Source organism: Phyllostomus hastatus, unplaced genomic scaffold (genome assembly GCF_019186645.2).
Source record: "Phyllostomus hastatus isolate PE091 unplaced genomic scaffold, TTU_PhHast_1.1 phas_contig_855, whole genome shotgun sequence".
In the NCBI taxonomy this organism is placed as follows: Eukaryota; Metazoa; Chordata; class Mammalia; order Chiroptera; family Phyllostomidae; genus Phyllostomus; species Phyllostomus hastatus.
The window spans coordinates 1-19633 of NW_025333976.1; the positions used below are offsets into that span (position 1 = coordinate 1).

The following is a 19633-nucleotide window of genomic DNA, read 5'->3' on the forward strand; positions in this document are numbered from 1 at the left end:
TACATTATAACTATGTCATATCTAATAGCTTTATTAAGCTATATAATATATATTATAATATATACTATAAATTATAGTTTGTATATATTATGTATATATAACATGTAATACTATATGTTATAGTGCATAATATTAATCTATTTAATATATAATATATACCATATGCTGCATTATATATTATAAATTAATATGTTATATAATATGTCTTATGTTACATATATTTTGTAATATACCAAGTATAATACAATATGTTTATTTTTTATAATATATACTTATAGTTAAGCATGAAGTATATAGATATTTGACAGTGCATGATTTTTTTTCCTTGAACTGATAGGGTTGCCTAACAAAAACACTTGTAGGTCCCTTCAATACAGAGGACAATATGTAGACTGGGGACTAGAGTGTACTCTAGGTTGGCAGCTCATGCTTGAACAGATGTGGAATAATCATGAATAAATTGAGCTTGTAACAAAAATAAATCAACCTGCCTTGAATGGAAGGTTTGAATCAGATGGTGTCATCCAAGATCAAAAAAAAAAAAAAACTACAATGAGAAAATATGCCTGCTGTAGTGGCTAAAGTTTTGAAAACCAACTGTACCAAGTGTTTGAAATAAGGTGAAGTAATTGGACTGTCACATTCTGCTTACTGGTAAAAAGATATAACCACTTTGGGAAACAGTTTGGCCACTTCTGAAGGCATCAAAAACACATTATCATATGAGTGAAGCCTTTTACTTGCAGGTTTTTACTCATCTACATACTCAGGAAAGCTGAGATCACTGGTCACTGATTCTCCAGTGCTTTCCCAGCAAAACTGGCTTATTCCACACGTACATTAAATAACTCTTGGCACCAAAGTGAGCCTACCTTTTCAGAATATTCAAATATCCTGTTTACATTTTCTTTTTCTATGAATAATGACTATACTACTATTTTTCAAGTGCCTTCTATGTGTAAGGTGCTACTAAATGTTATCATCAGCTTTCTGAAGATGAAACTGAGCTCAATGAGATTAAGCAGAAGGTCAAAGACTTCAGAGCTAGTAAGTTCAAAGCTAGGTCTCTATGAATTCAAAGTTTTTAACACCATATGCCATCATCTTTTGTATTAATTTCTTATTGCTGCTGTAACAAATCACCATGGACTTAAAGCCTTAAAGCTGCAATGTTCAACCAGGGTGCCACAAGAGGCACACTGGTGTGCCACAAAAATTTTTTCAAAACATGCAGCACCTGACTGTTTACTCAAGGGTATTGACCTTTTTTCCCTTAGATTGAAAATTTAAAAAAAAAAAACAACAACAACAGCCAACACAACAATAGTAGTGTGATGTGAATAAATCAAAAGTGTACCCATTTTTTTGTCAGATTGACCAAAAAAATTTTTTTGTGTGCCACAGAATTTTAGTAATTAGTTTATGTGTGCCATGAGATGAAAAAGTTTGAAAATTGCTGGCTTAAAGCAACAGAAATATATTCTCTTACAGTTCAGGGTGTCAAATCTAAAATGAGTCCACAGGGCTGTGTTCCTTCTGGAGGCTACAGGACAGAATCGGTTTCCTTGCTCTTCCTATCTTCCAGAGTCTGCCTATAGCCTTTGGGCTTGTGGTCCCTTTCCCTACCTTCAAAGCTAGCAATGCAGCATCCTCAAGTCTCTTTCTTTAGTCTCCTTTGACCCTTTGCATCCCTCTTATGAACACCTTTGTGATTATCTTTAAGGCTCACACAGGCAATCCAGGATAATCTTCCCATTCAAGATTCTTAATCACATTTGCAAAGCCCTATTGCAATGTTATGTAACATTCACAGGCTCCAGGGATTAGGGTGTGGATGTCTTTGGGAGCTCATTATTTAGCCTGCCACACATTTCTACATAGGTTTTCAAAATCATAGTTGAACTTGCTGAAGGAATCCATTACCATTAGGGTCCAGTTTGGTAGCAAATGGTTATAACCCAACAACCTGCAGTGTGTACCTTGAATATGACTAGAGAGAGTTAAAATATGTGCAGTATTTCAATATATGATCATGATAGAACAAATGACAGGAAGGAAGTAACTGGAGTTAGCATTTTCCATGCTTCTTGCATTATTGGGGAAATAATGGTTAATTACATGTTAATATGCTAAGAATGCATGTTCTTTATATGAACAATAAAAAGAATGTGTAACTAATAACATGATAAAATAACAATATAATAATAACTCTAATTGATAGTCACAAATAAGGCAAAATAGAAAAGAATAAAAATGTAAGACAGATTAAAAGCAAATAGTAAGATGGCAGCTCTGATCCCAAGTGTATCACCAATTATATTAAATATAAATAGATAACTTCACTCTAAAGACATAGATTGGCATACTGCTGCATTTCCCAAACTGAGGTACCCTGGGAGCTTCCATGAACTCACAGAGGACGTATGGGATATTTTAAGTTTTCAATGGAACCACAGAAATACTGAGGATCTGTCAGATACTGTGTAAACTACTAGCTCAGTGTTCTTCTGGGATACATTAGATTGCAGTAAGTTTTTCTTGATGACATCAGATCTTTGCAAAACTGTGTTTTCAGAAGTGGTTGTGAAAAAGAAGTACCAAATAAAGATTATATGGAAGGGGAAGTGATGTGGAAGTTTACAATCTGATGCCAAGGTTTGAGAATTTGAGCAGTATGCAACACCCCATTATAAAATTGTGGTGGGAACAAGACTTATTAAGTTGTTTGGACCTAAGTGTCTAACAAAGGGAACTGTTAAGTATTTCTTTTTTGACTAAGGATGACATGAAAAAATTACTGAGACCCTAAGAGTGCTGTGAACTGAGTGAATTTGGGAACCTCTATTATAATGAGTAAAAATAAAAACTATATGGTACATACAAAAAAAAAAACCAGTATACATGTTCAGAGAAAGAATGGATGACTATATAAGGATGGAAAACATACCATGGAAAAACAAACCAAAGAAAGATGTTTTTTTTAATTATTTTTTATTGTTAATGCTGTTACAGTTCCCGCATTTTCTTCCTTTCCCCACCTCCACCCAACCCCACCCTTTCCTGTCCCCCAAAGAAAGCTGTTATGACAAATGAGGAATTATGACAGTCTTTGTCTTTAAGTTATCATGTGTGTTTATATTTAAAATATGGTTGATATATTGAGGATTAAATCTAAAATACTATTTCTTTTCTAATTGTCTTATAAATAAAGCAGACAAAGTAGCATTGGAGGCAAAATTCATTACTAGACATAGTCTGCTACAAAATATATAAAAATAAAATAAAAATGGACAGAATTAGAAAAAGAAATAAGACAAATATACAATAAGATGGAATATTTTAACACCACTACTTTAGCATCTGGAACAATAAGCAGACCACCCCATCCCAAATTAGTAAGTATCCAGAAGATTTGGGAAAATATGATTAACTATTGATTTGGCCTCATTGGCATACCCAAAACACTGTGGTAGTGGGTATACTACCATAGACACACCCTTTTTACAAACACGTATGATACGTTACATCAGTTGACCAGATGCTGAGACATACAAGTGTCAATCAATTTCAAAACTCTACAACAAATCTGCAGCTAAAAATTGCCTCAGCCTTGACTGGCATGGCTCAGTTGTTTGAGCATCTGTCCCTGAAAGGAAAGCGTCACCAGTTTGATTCCCAATCAGGGCACATGCTTGGGTTGCTGACCCAGTCCTTGGTTGGGGCATCTGGGAGGGCGACCGGTTGATGTTTCTCTTCCACATCAATGTTTTGCTCCCTCTCTTTCTCGATCCCTTCCACTTTCTCTGAAAATAAAACATAAATTAATAAAATCTTGAAAATGTCCTCAAATGTTTGTAAATTGTGCAAAAACATTGCTAAATAAGCCATGAGTCAAGAAGAAATCACAGTGGCCATTTCCAAATATCTTGAATAGATAAAACTGAAATTATGCAGTTGTACACTGGAAACCTATCCTCAGAATAAAATAATAACCTGAATACTTACTCTAGAAATTATGAAAAACTGAAAATAAAAGATATCTAAGTTACCATATTAAGAAATTTACTTTTAGCCCTGGCTGGCATAACTCAGTGGATTGAGCGCGGGCTGCGAACCAAAGTGTCACAGGTTTGACCCCGGTCAGGGTACATGCCTGGGTTGCAGGCCATGACCCCCAGCAACTGCACATTGATATTTCTCTCTCTCTCTTTCTCCCTCCCTTCCCTCTCTAGAAAATAAATAAATAAAATCTTAAAAAAAAAGAAATTTACTTTTTATCGAGCTCAGGAAATAAACTCAAGAAAATATCAGTAAAGATGAAATAAAGATAAGAGCAAATTGATAAGTCCAGAAGTTGATTATTTAAACCCTAATAAAATTAAGTGATCAGTCTCAATCTACCCTCCATTATTTGAATTAATTAATAGAGTGTGTAGGGAGAAACAGAAGATTAATCAAAATGGAAGAGAACATATTTCTAAATTTCTAGAAATATGTAACATATTTCTAATGTAAAATGATACTTTTCCAACAAATATTTCTTCCTGATTACATGTTTAACTCTAAGTGATATTTTATTATTTTAACTTAAACTTTTTAGGTCTTAAGGGGAAATAATTTAGTCTAATATTTAATTCAAGATATGCATTATAAAATATATGCCCTCATAATATATAGCTTTAGCTATAGTTCTTGAGCTTTGTATACAAAGCCTGTGCTGAATTTTCCTTTGCTGAAGTAATTGGCTTGGCAACATCATTTAACAGTTGTGACCGCTATTGAAGCCCAGAGAAGAGGCTTACAGTCCCATTAGTTTTGGGCCTACTGAGAGTGAAGATGGATGGTGAAGTGCATGAGTGCTTCTTATAACACAAGAGGATGGAATAGATGAAGCTAGAGCCTAGGACTTCCTGACTGACTAAAATGTGAAGCTGTAAATTAATTTCCCCTTCAATGAAAGAATAAATAGATTAGATATATAGACACAGATGAAATAGATTATAGATAGATAGGGATATGGATATATAGATATATCTTAATTGCCTTCAAAATAGCATGAATGTTTATTAATTTGAGAGAGAAACAGAGAGAGGCATCAGTATGAGACAGAAACATTGATGGATTACCTCCCATGTGCACCCTGACCAGAGATCGAACCCACAACCTAGGTAAGTGCCCTGTCTGGGGATAGAACCTGCAAACTTTTGGTGTATGGGAAGACACTCCAACCAACTGAGCCACGCATCTGGGGTCAGCATGGACTTTTTAAATGGGTAGATATTGATTTAAAAAGCTCATTTCTAAAGTTACTGCTAAGGGAAACAATCCTTTCACCATTATTAAGGTGTTCATTTTCTTCTTTGATCATGTCTTTGAAGTATATTGGAGAAAAGATGAAGTGGAGTGGAAGTTCCTCTGTTGACTTTGATGTCACTGTGATCTTGATCTTCAGGTCAATGCAGCCCCCCAGCCTATTTTGAAACAGCCAAGCCTACAAGACCAATTAGTGCATATGAGTTTCCCATTGGAACATCTTTGCAGTATGAATGCCGCCCTGGTTTCCAGAAGAGAAGTTTCTTTATCACCTGCCTAGAAAACTCAGTCTGGTCAAAACCTAGTCAAAACTGTTCACGTAAGTAACTCTGGACTGAGAACTCCTCTGTATCAGTTAAACATCCATAAGATCTATGAGGTTGTTCAAATTTTGGAACTAAGGCACCTATGACTTGATTAATTGCCCTAGTAGTAGCAGATATGAGTGTTATTCCTGTACGTCATAGCTTCCTATTGCTTTGAGTGCCTGGTACTTTCATTACAAGTTCATTGCTTGAGAAGCTATCATTATAAGGCACAATCAAGGGAAAAAAAAACTCTATTTAATAGGATCTTTGCTATTTCACAACTAAAATTAAAGGGAAGGAAAGAAAAGTGCAGACAAGGACAAAAGCCCTGATGCTGAGACCTTTACACTGGTTGAGTCACAGAGTAAACAAATAAAGTTTACATTTTTCTGGGGGGCACTGGTGGGAAAGAGACAGAACTGGAAGAGGGGTGCTTTTTGAAAGTGGCAGTCTTATGAAATTCCCCAATATGGTAAAATCACTGGAACTACAAATGTTCTTCAATAAGTTACAGCCAGATTGGGTTTTTATGTACAAAGAGAAGTTCAGAGTACTCTGCACCCAGTCCCCAAATTCTTCTTCTTTCCCACAGGTAAATCATGTGGATCTCCTCAAGAACCCATAAATGGCAAAATGGAAATAACTGGAGGCACCCAGTTTGGATCAATTATTAATTACTCTTGTAATGAAGGGTGAGTTGGCAGTAGCATTTTTGGAGGGTGACAGCTCAAAAATTATAACACCAATCTCTAAACAATAGTATTAGATAGGAGAGTTAAATGACCTGTCTGTTAAAAACATAGTGATACAATTCATAAGTGGAGGTGGTGGCTTCAATCCAAGCACTTAACTGCACTTACAATGATTAAACAAATCTTTCAAAATAAGAAAAATTTGTATCCTAGCTAGAAAATTGGGGGGTGCGTGTAGCACATCAAATGAATGTGCCTAAAACCAAATGAAGCATTCATTATATGGGGAGGACCAGCTCTCCAAAAAAGTGAATGGAGCAAACACTAGTTGACCCACAAATATATTCTTATCTCAAAGCATCAGGAGCTGGAGATGGTGGATTCAGGGGCAAGTGGGAAAGAGTAATTTGTTTAGGATGATGGAGCAGATGTGGGGGATGGGCAAATATAATTTTATAGCACCTGTCCAGAAGTGGTCACAGTGTGATGACTTGCTGGGGACATATTCTTGGCTGATCCTTAGGAAAAACAACCAATTTAGGAAAGAAGTGGGGAGACTGCTTTACTTTATATCTTATCTTTTGCTTTATTTTTTGCTTACTAACAATACATACAAAGTAACATAAGAGAAAAATTAAAATAGCAACAATAAAATAAACCTCATTGTATAAACTACTCACCATAAGAAACAATACTAGCACCTTTGTAATCTCTTGTGTTCCCTTCCCAATTCTCATTTCTCCACCTCTAGCACCTCTCCAGAAGTAACCACCATTCTGAATTTTATGTTTGTCATCCCTTGGTGTTTCTTTCTGATTTTCTCCCAGGCATAATTCTAATCAGTGTATTTTTAGCTTTATATAATAGCATGATGTTATATGTACCTGCAACTTGCTTTTTTATTTAACAGTTTCTTTCTGACACTCACCCATGTGGTAGTAGTGGCTAATTCATTTTCACTTTGGGTGGTATCCTCTTGTATGGATATACCACAACTTCTTTATTTGTTCTTGGTTGTTTGTTAGAGATTGTATTCTTTTGACTTTGTTTTATTTTGGCTATTATAAGCATTCCAGATATAAACATACTTACATGTGTCTCCTAAAACAGATATGCAAAAGTTTCTCGAAGACAGTGGTTTTCTAGTTTATTACCATGATCCACAGCTAAGAAATATATTTCTACAACATATTGCATTAGAGGTTCTAGCCAGGACAATTGGGTAAGAAAAAGAAAAAAATGACATCCAGATGATACAGAAGAATTAAAATAATCTCTGTTAACAATTGGCATGCTTTGTAACTCAAAAAAATTCAAGAAGGAAGATTCTCAAATTCTTTTTATGAGTCTAGTGTTATTTTCATCCTAAAGCCAGGTAAAGACACAAGAAAGAAAGAAAATTATAGGCCATTTTCTCTTATGAACATAGATGCTAAAATCCTCAACAAAATATTGACAATTCAGATCCAGCAATACATTAAACAGATCATACCCCCATGATTAAGTGAGATTTATCCCAGGGATGCAAGGATGGTATAACATTTACAAGTCAATAAGTGTAATATGTCATATAAACAAAATGAAAAATAAAAATCACATGGTCATATCAATGGATGATAAAAAAGTATTTGATAAAATCCAGCACCCATTTAATGATAAAAACACTCAGCAAAGTGGGAATAGAGGGAGCATACCTCAGCATAATAAAGGCCATATATAAAAAACCTACAGCAAACATCATATTCAATGGGCAAAAACTAAAAGTCCTTCCCTTAAATCAGGAACTAGACAAGGGTACCCACTTTCACCACTATTACTCAATGTAGTATTGGAAGATCTAACCACAGTGATTACTCAAGAAAAAGAAATAAAAGACATCCAAATTGGAAAGGAGGAAGTAAAACTGTCATTATTTGCAGATGACATGATAGTATACATAGAAATCCCCTATAGTTTCCACTAAAAAACTACGTGACCCAGTAAGTGAATTCAGCAAAGTGACAGGACACAAAGTGGATATTCAGAAATTGATAGCATTATTATACACCAAAAGTTAATTATCAGAAAGAAAAACTAAGAAAAAAATCCCATTTACTATAGCAACAAGTAAAATAAAGTACTTAGGAATAAGTTTAACCAAGGATGTACAAAGCAAGACCTGTACTTGGAAAATAATGGAACATGAAAAAAGGTATTGAGGAAGATACAAATAAATGGAAGTATATACCATTTTAATGGACTGGAAAAGTTAACATCATTAAAATGTTCAAACTAGCAAAGCAATCTATAGATTCAGCACACTTCTTATTAAAATACCAATAGCATATTTCACAGATCAAGAATAAGTATTCAAAAAATTTACATTGAAACAAACAAACAAACAAAAAACAAATGGCCTCAGGAATACTGAGAAAGAACAGAAAAGTTTCAGGGATCACAATACCTCATATCAAACTATACTACAAGGCCACTGTAATCAAGACAGTCTGGTACTGGCATAAGAACAGACACATAAAACAATGGAGCAGAATAGAGAGCCCAGAAATAAACCCATGTCTCTATGGTCAATTAATATTTGACAAAAGGGGCATGAGCATAAATGGAGTAAAAACAGTTTCTTCAATAAGTGGTGTTGGGAGAACTGGACTGGAACATGCAAAAAAATGAAACTAGACCACCAACTTCCACCATGTACCAGAATAAGCTCAAAATGGATAAAGGATTTAAACATGGCTCATGATACCATAAAAGACCTAGTGGGAAACAGGCAGCAAAATTTCAGACATCCCATGAAGAAATATTTTTGCCAATGTATCTCCCAGAGCAAGAGAGATAAAGGGGAAAAATAAAAAAATGGGTATTACATCAAATTGAAATGGTTCTGCATAGCCCTGGCTGATGTGGCTCAGTGGATTGAGTGCCTGCTTGAGAAGAAAAGGTAGCTGGTGTGATTACCAGTCAGGGCTCATGCCTGGGTTGTGGGTCAGGACCCCAGTAGGGGGTGCAGGAGAGGCAACTACACACTGAAGTGTCTTTCCCTCTCTTTGTCCTTCCTTTCCCTTCTCTCTAAAAGTAAAATAAATAAAATCTTTTTTATTTTTATTTTTATTTATTTTTTATTGTTCAAGTATAGTTGTCTCAATTTCCCGCCCCCCACCATTCTTCCCTGTCCCACCCTGCATCTTACCCCCCTTTGGCTGTGTCCATGTGTCCTTTATACACGTTCCTTGACAATCCTTCCCCTTTATTCCCCCATTGTGCCCCTTCCCCACCCCTCTGGTTACTGTCAGCTTGTTCTTTATTTCAATGTCTCAGGTTATATTTTGCTTGCTTGTTTGTTTTGTTGATCACTTGACTTTTAAATATTGTTTTACTATGCAAAAAACTTACTAAACTATCTTTTGAGTTATGATATTTTAACTATAGAATCTTTTTGATTTTTTATAAGTATAACCATAAATTCAAATAAGAACAATTTCATTTATTTCTTTTCAGTTCTTGCTCCTTTTATTTCTTTGGTCTTGCATTTTTGTACTGTCTGAGACCTCCACAAAGCTGATAGTAGGCAGTTTGTCTCATTCTCAGTCCCTAGGAGAAAGCTTTCAATGACTCAACACTGAATATGATGTTTGCTGTAGGATTTTTCTACATATCCTTTTTTAAAATTGTAGTCTTAATTTGCTAAACTTTTTATTTTGAATGCATTTTGAATTATATTAACCATATTTTCTGTATTGTTAGAGATGATATGACTTTTCTCCTTCAATCTGTTACTATGATAAATTGCATTAACAGATTAAACATTGTATCTGTCAGGAAACCAACTTGGTCTGAAAGTATAATGAATATTTTGTTCTATATTGCTAGATTTGTTTTACAATATTTTGATTAAAATCTTTTCCTTTCATGCTTAGCGTGTGATAGACCTAATAATCTTCACTTCTTATACTGTGCTTGTCTAGCTTTACAGGAAATTTATCTTTATACAATCAGCAAAGTGTGTTCTTTTCTAAAACAGGCTTGATCTATCAAACCTTATTTAGTCATTTTTTCCTTTTAAATATATTTTATTGATTATGCTATTACAGTTGACCCATTTGTCCCATCTTTATTCCTCTCTGCCCTTCACACCTCCTCCCATCTTCACCCCCCCCCTTTAGTTTATGTACATGCATTGTACATATAAGTTCTTTGGCTTTTACATTTCCTATACTATTCTTAACCTTCCCTTGTCTATTTTGTACCTACCATGTATCCTTCTTATTCACTATACCTTTTCCCCTGTTCTCCCCACTCCCCATCCCTGCTGATAACCCTCCATGTGATTTCCATTTCTGTGATTCTGTTCCTGTTCTAGTTGTTTGCTTAGTTTGTATTTGTTTTCTGAGGTTCAGTTATTGATAGTGGTGAGTTTATTGTCAGTTTACTCTTCTTTCTCTTACATAAGTCCCTTTCCCATTTGATGTAATAAGGGTTTGGTGATGATGAACTCCTTTAACTTGACCTTATCTGGGAAGCACTTTATCTGCCCTTCCATTCTAAATGATAGCTCTGCTGCATAGAGTCATCTTGGATGTAGGTACTTGCCTTTCATGGCTCTGAATACTTCCTTCTAACTCTTTCTTGCCTGTAAGGTTTCTTTTGAGAAATCAGCTGATGGTCTTATGGGAATTCCTTTGTAGGTAACTGTCTCCATTTCTCTTCTCTCATCTTGCTTTTAAGATTCTCTCTTTCTCTTTAATCTTGGGTAATGTAATTATGATGTGCCTTGGGACTCTCTCAACTTCTTGGACTTCCTGGAAGTCTATTTTCTTTGCCAGATTGGAGAAACTCTCCTTCATTATATTTTCAAATTCTTGCTCTTCCTCTTCTCCTTCTGGCACTCCTATGATTTGGATGTTGGAACATTTCAAGTTGCCCCAGAGGTTCCCAAGCCTCTCCTCCTATTTTTGAATTCTTGTTTCTTTATTCTGTTCCATTTGAACATTTTTTTTCTTCCTTCTTGATCTAAACCATTGATTTGAGTCCTGGTTTCCTTCCCATCACTATTGGTTCCTTGTTCATTTTTTTTATTTCAGTTTTAATAGCCTTCACTTTTTCCTCTATTTTGCAGCCAATTCTGTGAGCATGCTGATTACCAGAGATTTCAACTGTGCATCTGATAGGTTGGCTATCTGTTTGTCACTATACTTAGTTGTATTTTTTCTGGAGCTTTGACCTCTTCTCTAATTTGGGTCATTTTTTTTGTTTTGGTGTGCCTATTACATAGTAAGGGGCAGAGCCTAAGATATTTTCCAGGATGGGGCAACCTACATCATTGTGGCACTCTGTGTGTGTGTGTGTGTGTGTGTGTGTGTGGGGGGGGGTCCAAGAGGGAACAACATTGCTTGTTCAGCTGTGGGCCAGCTTTTAGTCACATTTTTCCACTACCCATAAATAAATTGGGCCCTTCTGGTGCTAATTCCCAGACTGGTGAGTTTGTGTACCTTCTAGGACCCTGTGAGTCTCTCCAGCAAACTCTCCTGTGAGGCTGGGAGTCCCTCCCACTGCTACAACACCCACAGGTTTTTTCAGTCAGAGGTTTTGAGGCTTTATGTTCCATCACTGGAACCCTGGGTTGCCTGGTCTGTCTTGCTTCCTAGTTATTCTTCCCAGTTTATCAGCATGCAAATGTAGGACCACCTACTCCACCAGCTGCCAACTGCCCCGATCCTCCATCCACCTCCTTGCTGTGAGTCCTCTCCATACCAGCTGCCCATCTCTGCCTCTCCTACCAGTCTGGATGAATGTATCTTCTTTAACTCCTTTGTTGTTAGACTTCCATACAGTTCAATTACCTTGCAATTCTGGTTGTTTTTTGTTTTTATATTTGCTGTTGTCTTTCTTTTGGTGGTGTGAGGAGGCACAGTGTATCTACCTATGCCTCAATCTTGGACATAAGCCCTTACTTAGAAATTTTTTCAATTTCTATATTGAATTTATATCTCTTTTTTTGTTTATACTATATTCTTGAGGCTATGTACATAGGTGCATACACATTTAACACTTGCTTATGTTCCAAGAGTATTAAAAGTTTAACATTATGTAGGGTTGCTATTTCTCTCAAGCAATGCTTTTTGCATGTATCAAATTTGTGTGTAGACTTAAATTATTAGTACTCTTAATATAACCATAGTATTTCTTTTATTATTTTTATACTTTTTTAAAAACAGAATTTCTTTTTTTAAGATTTTATTTATTTATTTATTTTTAGAGAAAGAAGGGAGGGAGAAAGAGAGAGAGAGAGAAACATCAATGTGTGGTTGCTGGGGGTCATGGCCTGCAACCCAGGCATGTACCCTGACTGGGAATCGAACCTGCGACACTTTGGTTCGCAGCCCGCAATCAATCTACTGAGCTACACCAGCCAAGGCTTATTTTCATACTTTCTAAATATTTTTTTTACTTTTTACCTTGCTGTGTCATTGTTTTAGGTGAGTCTATAGTAAGCAACTTATTTAAACTTTTTAACCCAATCTGATCATCTCTGCCTTATAACTAAAGATTTTATTTACTTTTAATGTAATTACTAATACTTAACATTAATGCCTACCATATTATTTTGTGTTTTATATTGGACTACTTTTACTCAATATTTTCCATACTTTTTGAACATATTTTGTGTTGATTAGGTTTCATATTCTTATCCTATTATTTCCTTTACTAGTTTAAAAATTATAGCCTATGTTTATATTAGTTTAAAAGTTATCCTGGAACTCTTCACTTGCATACTTTAAAATTCTAAATTTAATCACAATATATTTATGCCCCACCATCATTACATAGACTGAACAAAACTTTCAAATTTGAATTTGCAAATGTATTCAATAGTACACTTACTCTATGAAACTATATTTATTTATGCATTTGTGTGATAAATATTTATTTAGTACTTACTCTATGCTCAGAACTGTTGAGGGGATTGGGAATAAACCAGTTAAGCAAAGAAAATTCATCTCTAAAGAAGCTAAATTATAGTGGGGGTAACAGACACTAAATAAACAAATAAATAAATAATATTGTAATATGAGAGTGATAACTGCTATGAAGGAAAATATATAGGCTGAGGGAATAGAGAGCCACAGGGGACATAGAGAAGTAAGAGAAGGCAATGCTGAGTTAGTAAAATTTGGAGACTTGAACAGAGTGAGAGACTGAGTCATATGGGGAAGTTGCATCCTGACAATGACAAAGCTTTGTTGGAGAAATGTTATTGGAGTTGTGAAGGTTTTGTAAGGAAACCAGTATGACTATAGCAGAGTGAGTGAAAAAAAACAGTGATAGGAAAAGTGGTCTGAAGAATAGCCAGAGCTAGATATAGGATGGTTATGCAGACCACAGCAAGGACTTTGGACTCAGTGTAGATTTGTCAGGAGGTCATTGGAGGGTTTTAAGCAAAGGAGCAACATGATCTGATTTGGGATTTTAAAGTTTCACTTTAGCTGTCACAAGAAGGATCTGTTCTTGGAGGGCAAATGAAACAGCAAAGTCAGTTAAGAGCTATTCTTTTGTTCAGGTGAAAGATGCCTCTGGGCAGGACTGGAACAGTGGTTCTCAATTTGGCAATCTCTGCAAATGCTTTTGGTGTCCCAGCTGAGAGGGTGCTACTGGCATCTAGTGGATAGAGGCCAGGGGCACTGTGAAACTTGTTATAATGAACATGTTTTGGTGTGAGGATGTTCTCCTCACATCAAAAAATTAATGGCCCAAGATATTAACTATGTATAGGTTGAGAAACATTGAACTACAGTTAGAGAGGTGAGAAGTGATTGTATTCAAGGTATATTACAAAAGTAGAGATGACAAAATTTCTGAATAAACCAGATATGGAGTTGAAATACAAAGAGAAAGATGAACGGCTTCAATATTTTTTATTTGATCTGAAAGCATGAAAGGAGTAAATATCATGAATGGAACAGAAGCATTTTTTCCTAACACACAACACTAAATAAATAACATATGTATTTTAATGGATGTTACTTCAGTGTAATAAAAACTGTCAAACATAATTTCCAACTGAAATTATTATTAGTTTTATATATATATATATATATATATATATACACACACATATATAATTAAGATGCATACATACATAAGAAGATAGAAAAAGTTATAAACCAGAATTCCTCTTAGGATAGACATTGTATCTTACAAAGTTGAATCTCCAAAAAGCTATTCTGTGCAAGGGAAAGAGAAGTTGCTTGTTACTTCAGAACAGCAGGAATAGAAAGGCAAGTAAGCAAGAAAATAAAATGCCTAATGGCAACCACTCCCCAGTGTAATACCTCCCTAAAACTGCCCCCAAATTACACACACAAAAAATGCTTTGAGTAAGTGTATTTAGAGGAGACACATATAGAAAGACAGGGCTTTGCTGCTGGGTGAACTGGAGTACACAACCCTAAGACAACAGAGACAGACTCCAGAGGTGGAAGCAGAGAAAAGTGTGGGGAAGGAAGCCTGGGATGCACGGGAATCATGAAGATGGAGGACTCACACAGCTGTGAAGTACAGGACCTGGTCCAGTTTAGCCACACATGTGTGACAGTTGATATCCATGTTATGTGTATATATCTTTATAGAAAAGGATGAAAGAATTTACTCTAAGTCCTTACCACCCCAAAATGGTTCACAGACCATCAAGGTCAGCATATTCTGGGAGCTTGTTAGAAATGCAGAATCTTCATATTCATTGAATCAGAACCAATTTTCACATAATCCCCAGGTGATTTCCATGCAAATAAAACTCTTACATAGCACTGCTCTAAACCATTAACTATGCTAATTTCTATAATATAGCACTAGCATATTTTTTCCCCATTAGTGGAATTTTCTGTACCTTTCTAATTTTTTTCACAATGAATATGTATGAACTTCTTGAATCAGCTTTTAAAGAGTTAATACTAAAACTTACAGTTTCAGGAAAACATGGGAAGATTCACTTTTCTCTGCTTCTCTCTGTATACATAACTAAATACCCTAGAAATAGTTCAAATACAACTATTAAATGAACACAAAATTTGGAGAAAGGTGAATTCCTGAGGTCCATAGAACTTAAAGAATGACACCATTGTGAGTTCTTTGGGTCTTCTTTTATCTCCAATGCTGAGTGCTTTTCTGGAGAGGACTGGAAGCTGGGAACAGTAACAGACAGAAAAAGAAGGGGAGAGCAGGAAAGAAGGGAAGGGGATGAAAGGGAAGGGGAGAGAAGGGGAGAGGACCTGCTCTCTGGTCACAGGACTAGAAAAGAAGAAACCAAGCAGAGACATAGTGGGGAGACCCATTCTTAGTGACAATTGCACTCTACTCTGCACATATTAGAAGCATAAGCAGAAATCAGGGATGAAGGAAGTCCATCCCTTCCATCCCCCACACCCATGAGAAGCAGCAGGCTGCACTCCACCCCTACTCCACCAACAGCTCTCTCAATTGTAGATTCTGGGTGGGCTGACACATCTCATGCTCCACACCAGCCCAAAGCAGTGAGTCCTATTCTATTGGCAGCAGCAATGTTAGCAGAGCCCAAATAACAGGACCCAAAGTTCAAGACAACAAGAAGAGGGTCTCTTGCCTTATGGCAGAAATGCCACAAAGCCCAGTGTCCTCCTCACGGTAGCAGAGAACATCCCAGGGTCAGTGTCTTTTAACCCTACACCCATGACAGTGAGCCAATTTAGGACCAGAAGGTAAATCAAGCCTGGAGTCTCTTGATCTTCCAACCAGTGGGAGAAACCTCCCAGACCCATGTCTCCAGGACCTCCACACAGCCACTGTAGACAGACTAGATAGATGCTTCCTTCTCCTGTTGCCACCAACACAAGTGAAGTGGGAAGCTCACCCTCACCAGGAAGCCAGAGGACAGACCAGAGAGTTTATTCTCTATCCCAATGGCTGATCACTCTTCATTCCTCATCTAGTGACCCCAGGCAGCCTAGCAAAGCACCTTCACTCTCACAGGCAGCTTCAGCAGGGGTCCCCTGAGGACTTATATGGAGCCAGAAGAATGAAACAGACCAGAACGGCATTGCAAAGCTCCAAAAGACTAAGTTGTCATTGGAACTAAATCCCACAAAAGGAGGCCAGAATCTACCCACTACCTAAATGACATCCATTGCTTTCACATTTTCCATTTGAGCCCCAGTTGGTTTGTTTTGCTGTTTGAATAAAGTTTGTGCTGCCATTATTTTTATGTAAATTTATAAGACAATGTTCTAGCTATACCAAATAACACTTGACTGTTATTTGACATTATTTGTCTCAATTTGTAGTAGTATCAAGTTTAGCCCTACTCTATACCAATTCTTGTGAATTGTTCAGCCCAATATTCCATCACTATACAGAGTCTTTGTTGAAGCAAATAGAAATGTCCTTTTTTTTCAAGGTATATGGCAAACTTTGGGGGATACTAATGGAGAATCTCTGCCTTTAACATTTAAGATGTAAAATATAACATTTAAAATATAAAATATATTTAAAATATAAAATGTAAAATTTAAAATGTTAAGCTGTTTCTATTCTGCTTGGATTTCCTTTGGTTCTACTTTGATGAATATTACTGAACTTAGATTGATATAAAAATGTGTCTTAAGGTAATAAAGAAGAGAAATCCCATCCAGTTTACAAGGTATGAAAAAGAAAATTTTAAAATCCAAGTACAGACATAAAAATTAAGAAATTGATAGCTCTTTGATAAATGGAAATTCTTCTTCTGAATTCTTCAAGATTGTGATTTTTTTGTAAGTAACAATCTCGGCAGGGACATTACCTGTGAACTTAAAAGATAACATTCATTGTTCTTTGCCTCTAGATACCGACTCATTGGTGAATCCTCTACTGCATGCATCATTGTAGGCAATATTGTCACCTGGGATAACAAAGTACCTGTTTGTGAGAGTAAGTTGTAATATTCTTTGTTATTATTTTTACCAGTAGACTCTAAATGTTCACCTGGGCTTATAAAAATCTGAATTGAATTCCTTTTGTGCATTTTGTTCTTCAGACAGTGGAAGATGGCTCTAGTATCCTCAAAGTACTTGTGGGTTTCCTGGAAACTGTTTCATTGAGTTCTCCCTTATTTTGGGATGTGCCTTTTCCCTAAATCTGGGACTTATAAATATATAAAACCTCTAAAATTTATTTTTACTTCAATAATTTGGAATTCTGTTGGCTCTGCCATCCCCAGTGTAATAATCATTCTGCTTTGTAAAGAAAGAAAGATTTATAAAGTGATGCTCTCCAAGGTTAGTGAAGTTGTGGAGGAACCAACACTCTCAGGTCCTGAGGGTTCTGCAAACCCTTTTGAAAGACACTGTGTACTATAAGCCGGAAAAGTGGGCATATATGTGAATTTTGGCCCAATTCTTAGAATTCATACTTAGGAAATAAACACAGATTTTTGTAAGGAGTTCACTGTAAACTTTTCATTGTTGCTTTCTTTATAATAGCAAAATTGTTACATTAACCTAAATGCACTATGTATTTCAAAATATGCTTTAGAAATAAATACTGGAAGGAAAGACACATGGTAAAAAGGACTCTATAGGATATCCTAGGAAACATGAATACCATACATAGTTAGGAGAAAGATATTTATACATCAGAGCTTTCTTCAGTCATAAAATAAAAATATGGAGAAGCACTTAATGACATGTAAAGATGTTTATTACATATATTTTATGTGAACAAAACAAATGACAAAACAGTTTTATGACAAGATCTCATTTTATTAAAAATAATACATCCATATTATTTCTCTATTTTCATCTCTATCTCTAATTTTGCAAGCCTTTTTAATATCCAAATCCCAGTACATGTTTTTTTTTAAGATTTTATTTATTTTATTTTTAGACAGAGGGGAAAGGAGGGAGAAAGAGAGGGAGAGAAGTATCAATGTGTGGTTGCCTCGAGTGCTCCCCCTACTGGGGACCTGGCTCGCAACCCAGGCATGTGCCCCGACTGGGAATCAAACCGGTGACCCCTTGGTTTGCAGACTGGTGCTCAGTCCACTGAGCCACACCAGCTGGGGCTAAATCCCAGTAAATGGTTTTAAGCCTCCTTGGTGAAGGTGAGAGGGAAAAGTTACATATACTTTTTGGATGTGTAGCTGGGTGCTTCCTCAAGAAGGTCCAGTCTCCCCTTTCTTCAAACTCCTCTGTGCCTGTAAATGGGTTTCAAATCTGGGAACTGGCTGATGAATAACCACATTCTCTTTTTCAGTGTTTCAAGTCAGACTTCTTGTCACCAGACCTAGACTTTTTCTGGTTGTACAAACCAACACTAACACTTTAGTCCACTATTCATCTCCCTGGCTTTTTGAGACTCCATGATCAATTAACTGACGACAAAGATCTCTGCAGATAAATCATTATGATTTCTGTTTCAAATGTCTTTGGCAATGAAGTGCTGCCACTTGTCCTCTGCCACACTAAAGTGTTTTCATCCCCCTTGAATTCAAGGAAACTGGTTCAATAGCTACAGTCCCCACAGTCAAGCTGGCCTACATAGAATAGCTATTTCAGAGTTCTTCAAAGATGCTGGAACTCCTATGTGAATGTATTTCTCAAAGTCTTGGGAGAACAGTCTCTCTTTCAACCCATTTCTCCACCCACTCCCCAACCAACCCTACAGAGTTAGTTAAGGAATGGGTGATCAAGTCTTACAAAATTAACCCACTCTTGCATTCTCAGTCCCCTATTCCCTAGTGGGGACTTGAGCCCAGAGCCAAGAGAGTTCTTGGCCCTGCACAGGAAAGAATTCAAGACCCAAGTTAGACAAATAAAAGGTTAAAGTGGAAAAGCAGGTTTTATTGATTAGGGAGAACAAACACGAAAAGCCAATGCATAGGCAGAGTAGAGGTCTCTCCTCATGAGAGAAGGAAGAGAGAAAGACCCCAACCGTCTCTAAAGGGAGAGCTTATATCTGTTCATAGTTTCAATGGAAAATTGGGGGTATGGGAAAGTAGACAGTAGAGTAAGTTGGGATTAACTTTAACCTCTGTTTGGTGCATTTTGTGGCTTCATGTTCTCCCCTTATGGCACAGGTGGCAAACACAAGGCCTGTGGGCTGAATCTGGCCCTCCAGCTTGTTTTATCCAGCCCAGCACCTTCTTTCTATCAGGTGGCAGCGCTGAGCTCCTTGCCCCGAGTTAAGGAGTAGTTATATGTATATATTCCTAAAATTATATTCAGCCCTTTTAAGGCAACCACGAGGCTGATGTGGCCCCCAGTGAAAATGAATTTGACACCCCTGCTTTATGGTATGGGTAAATAATGAGGTGCT

The 19633-nt window shown here is 36.4% G+C and overlaps 1 protein-coding gene across 1 annotated transcript in view; it reads left to right on the top strand.

Annotated features, from left to right (window-relative positions):
• The first annotated feature begins 5445 nt into the window (after positions 1-5445).
• Positions 5446-19633, top strand: part of CR1 (complement C3b/C4b receptor 1 (Knops blood group)) — a 121419-nt gene continuing 107231 nt past the window's right edge. The window contains 3 exon segments of the mRNA XM_045850716.1: positions 5446-5632; positions 6214-6313; positions 17163-17248. Of these exon segments, the coding sequence (XP_045706672.1) occupies positions 6255-6313; positions 17163-17248 (145 nt within the window). The 5' untranslated portion in view covers positions 5446-5632; positions 6214-6254.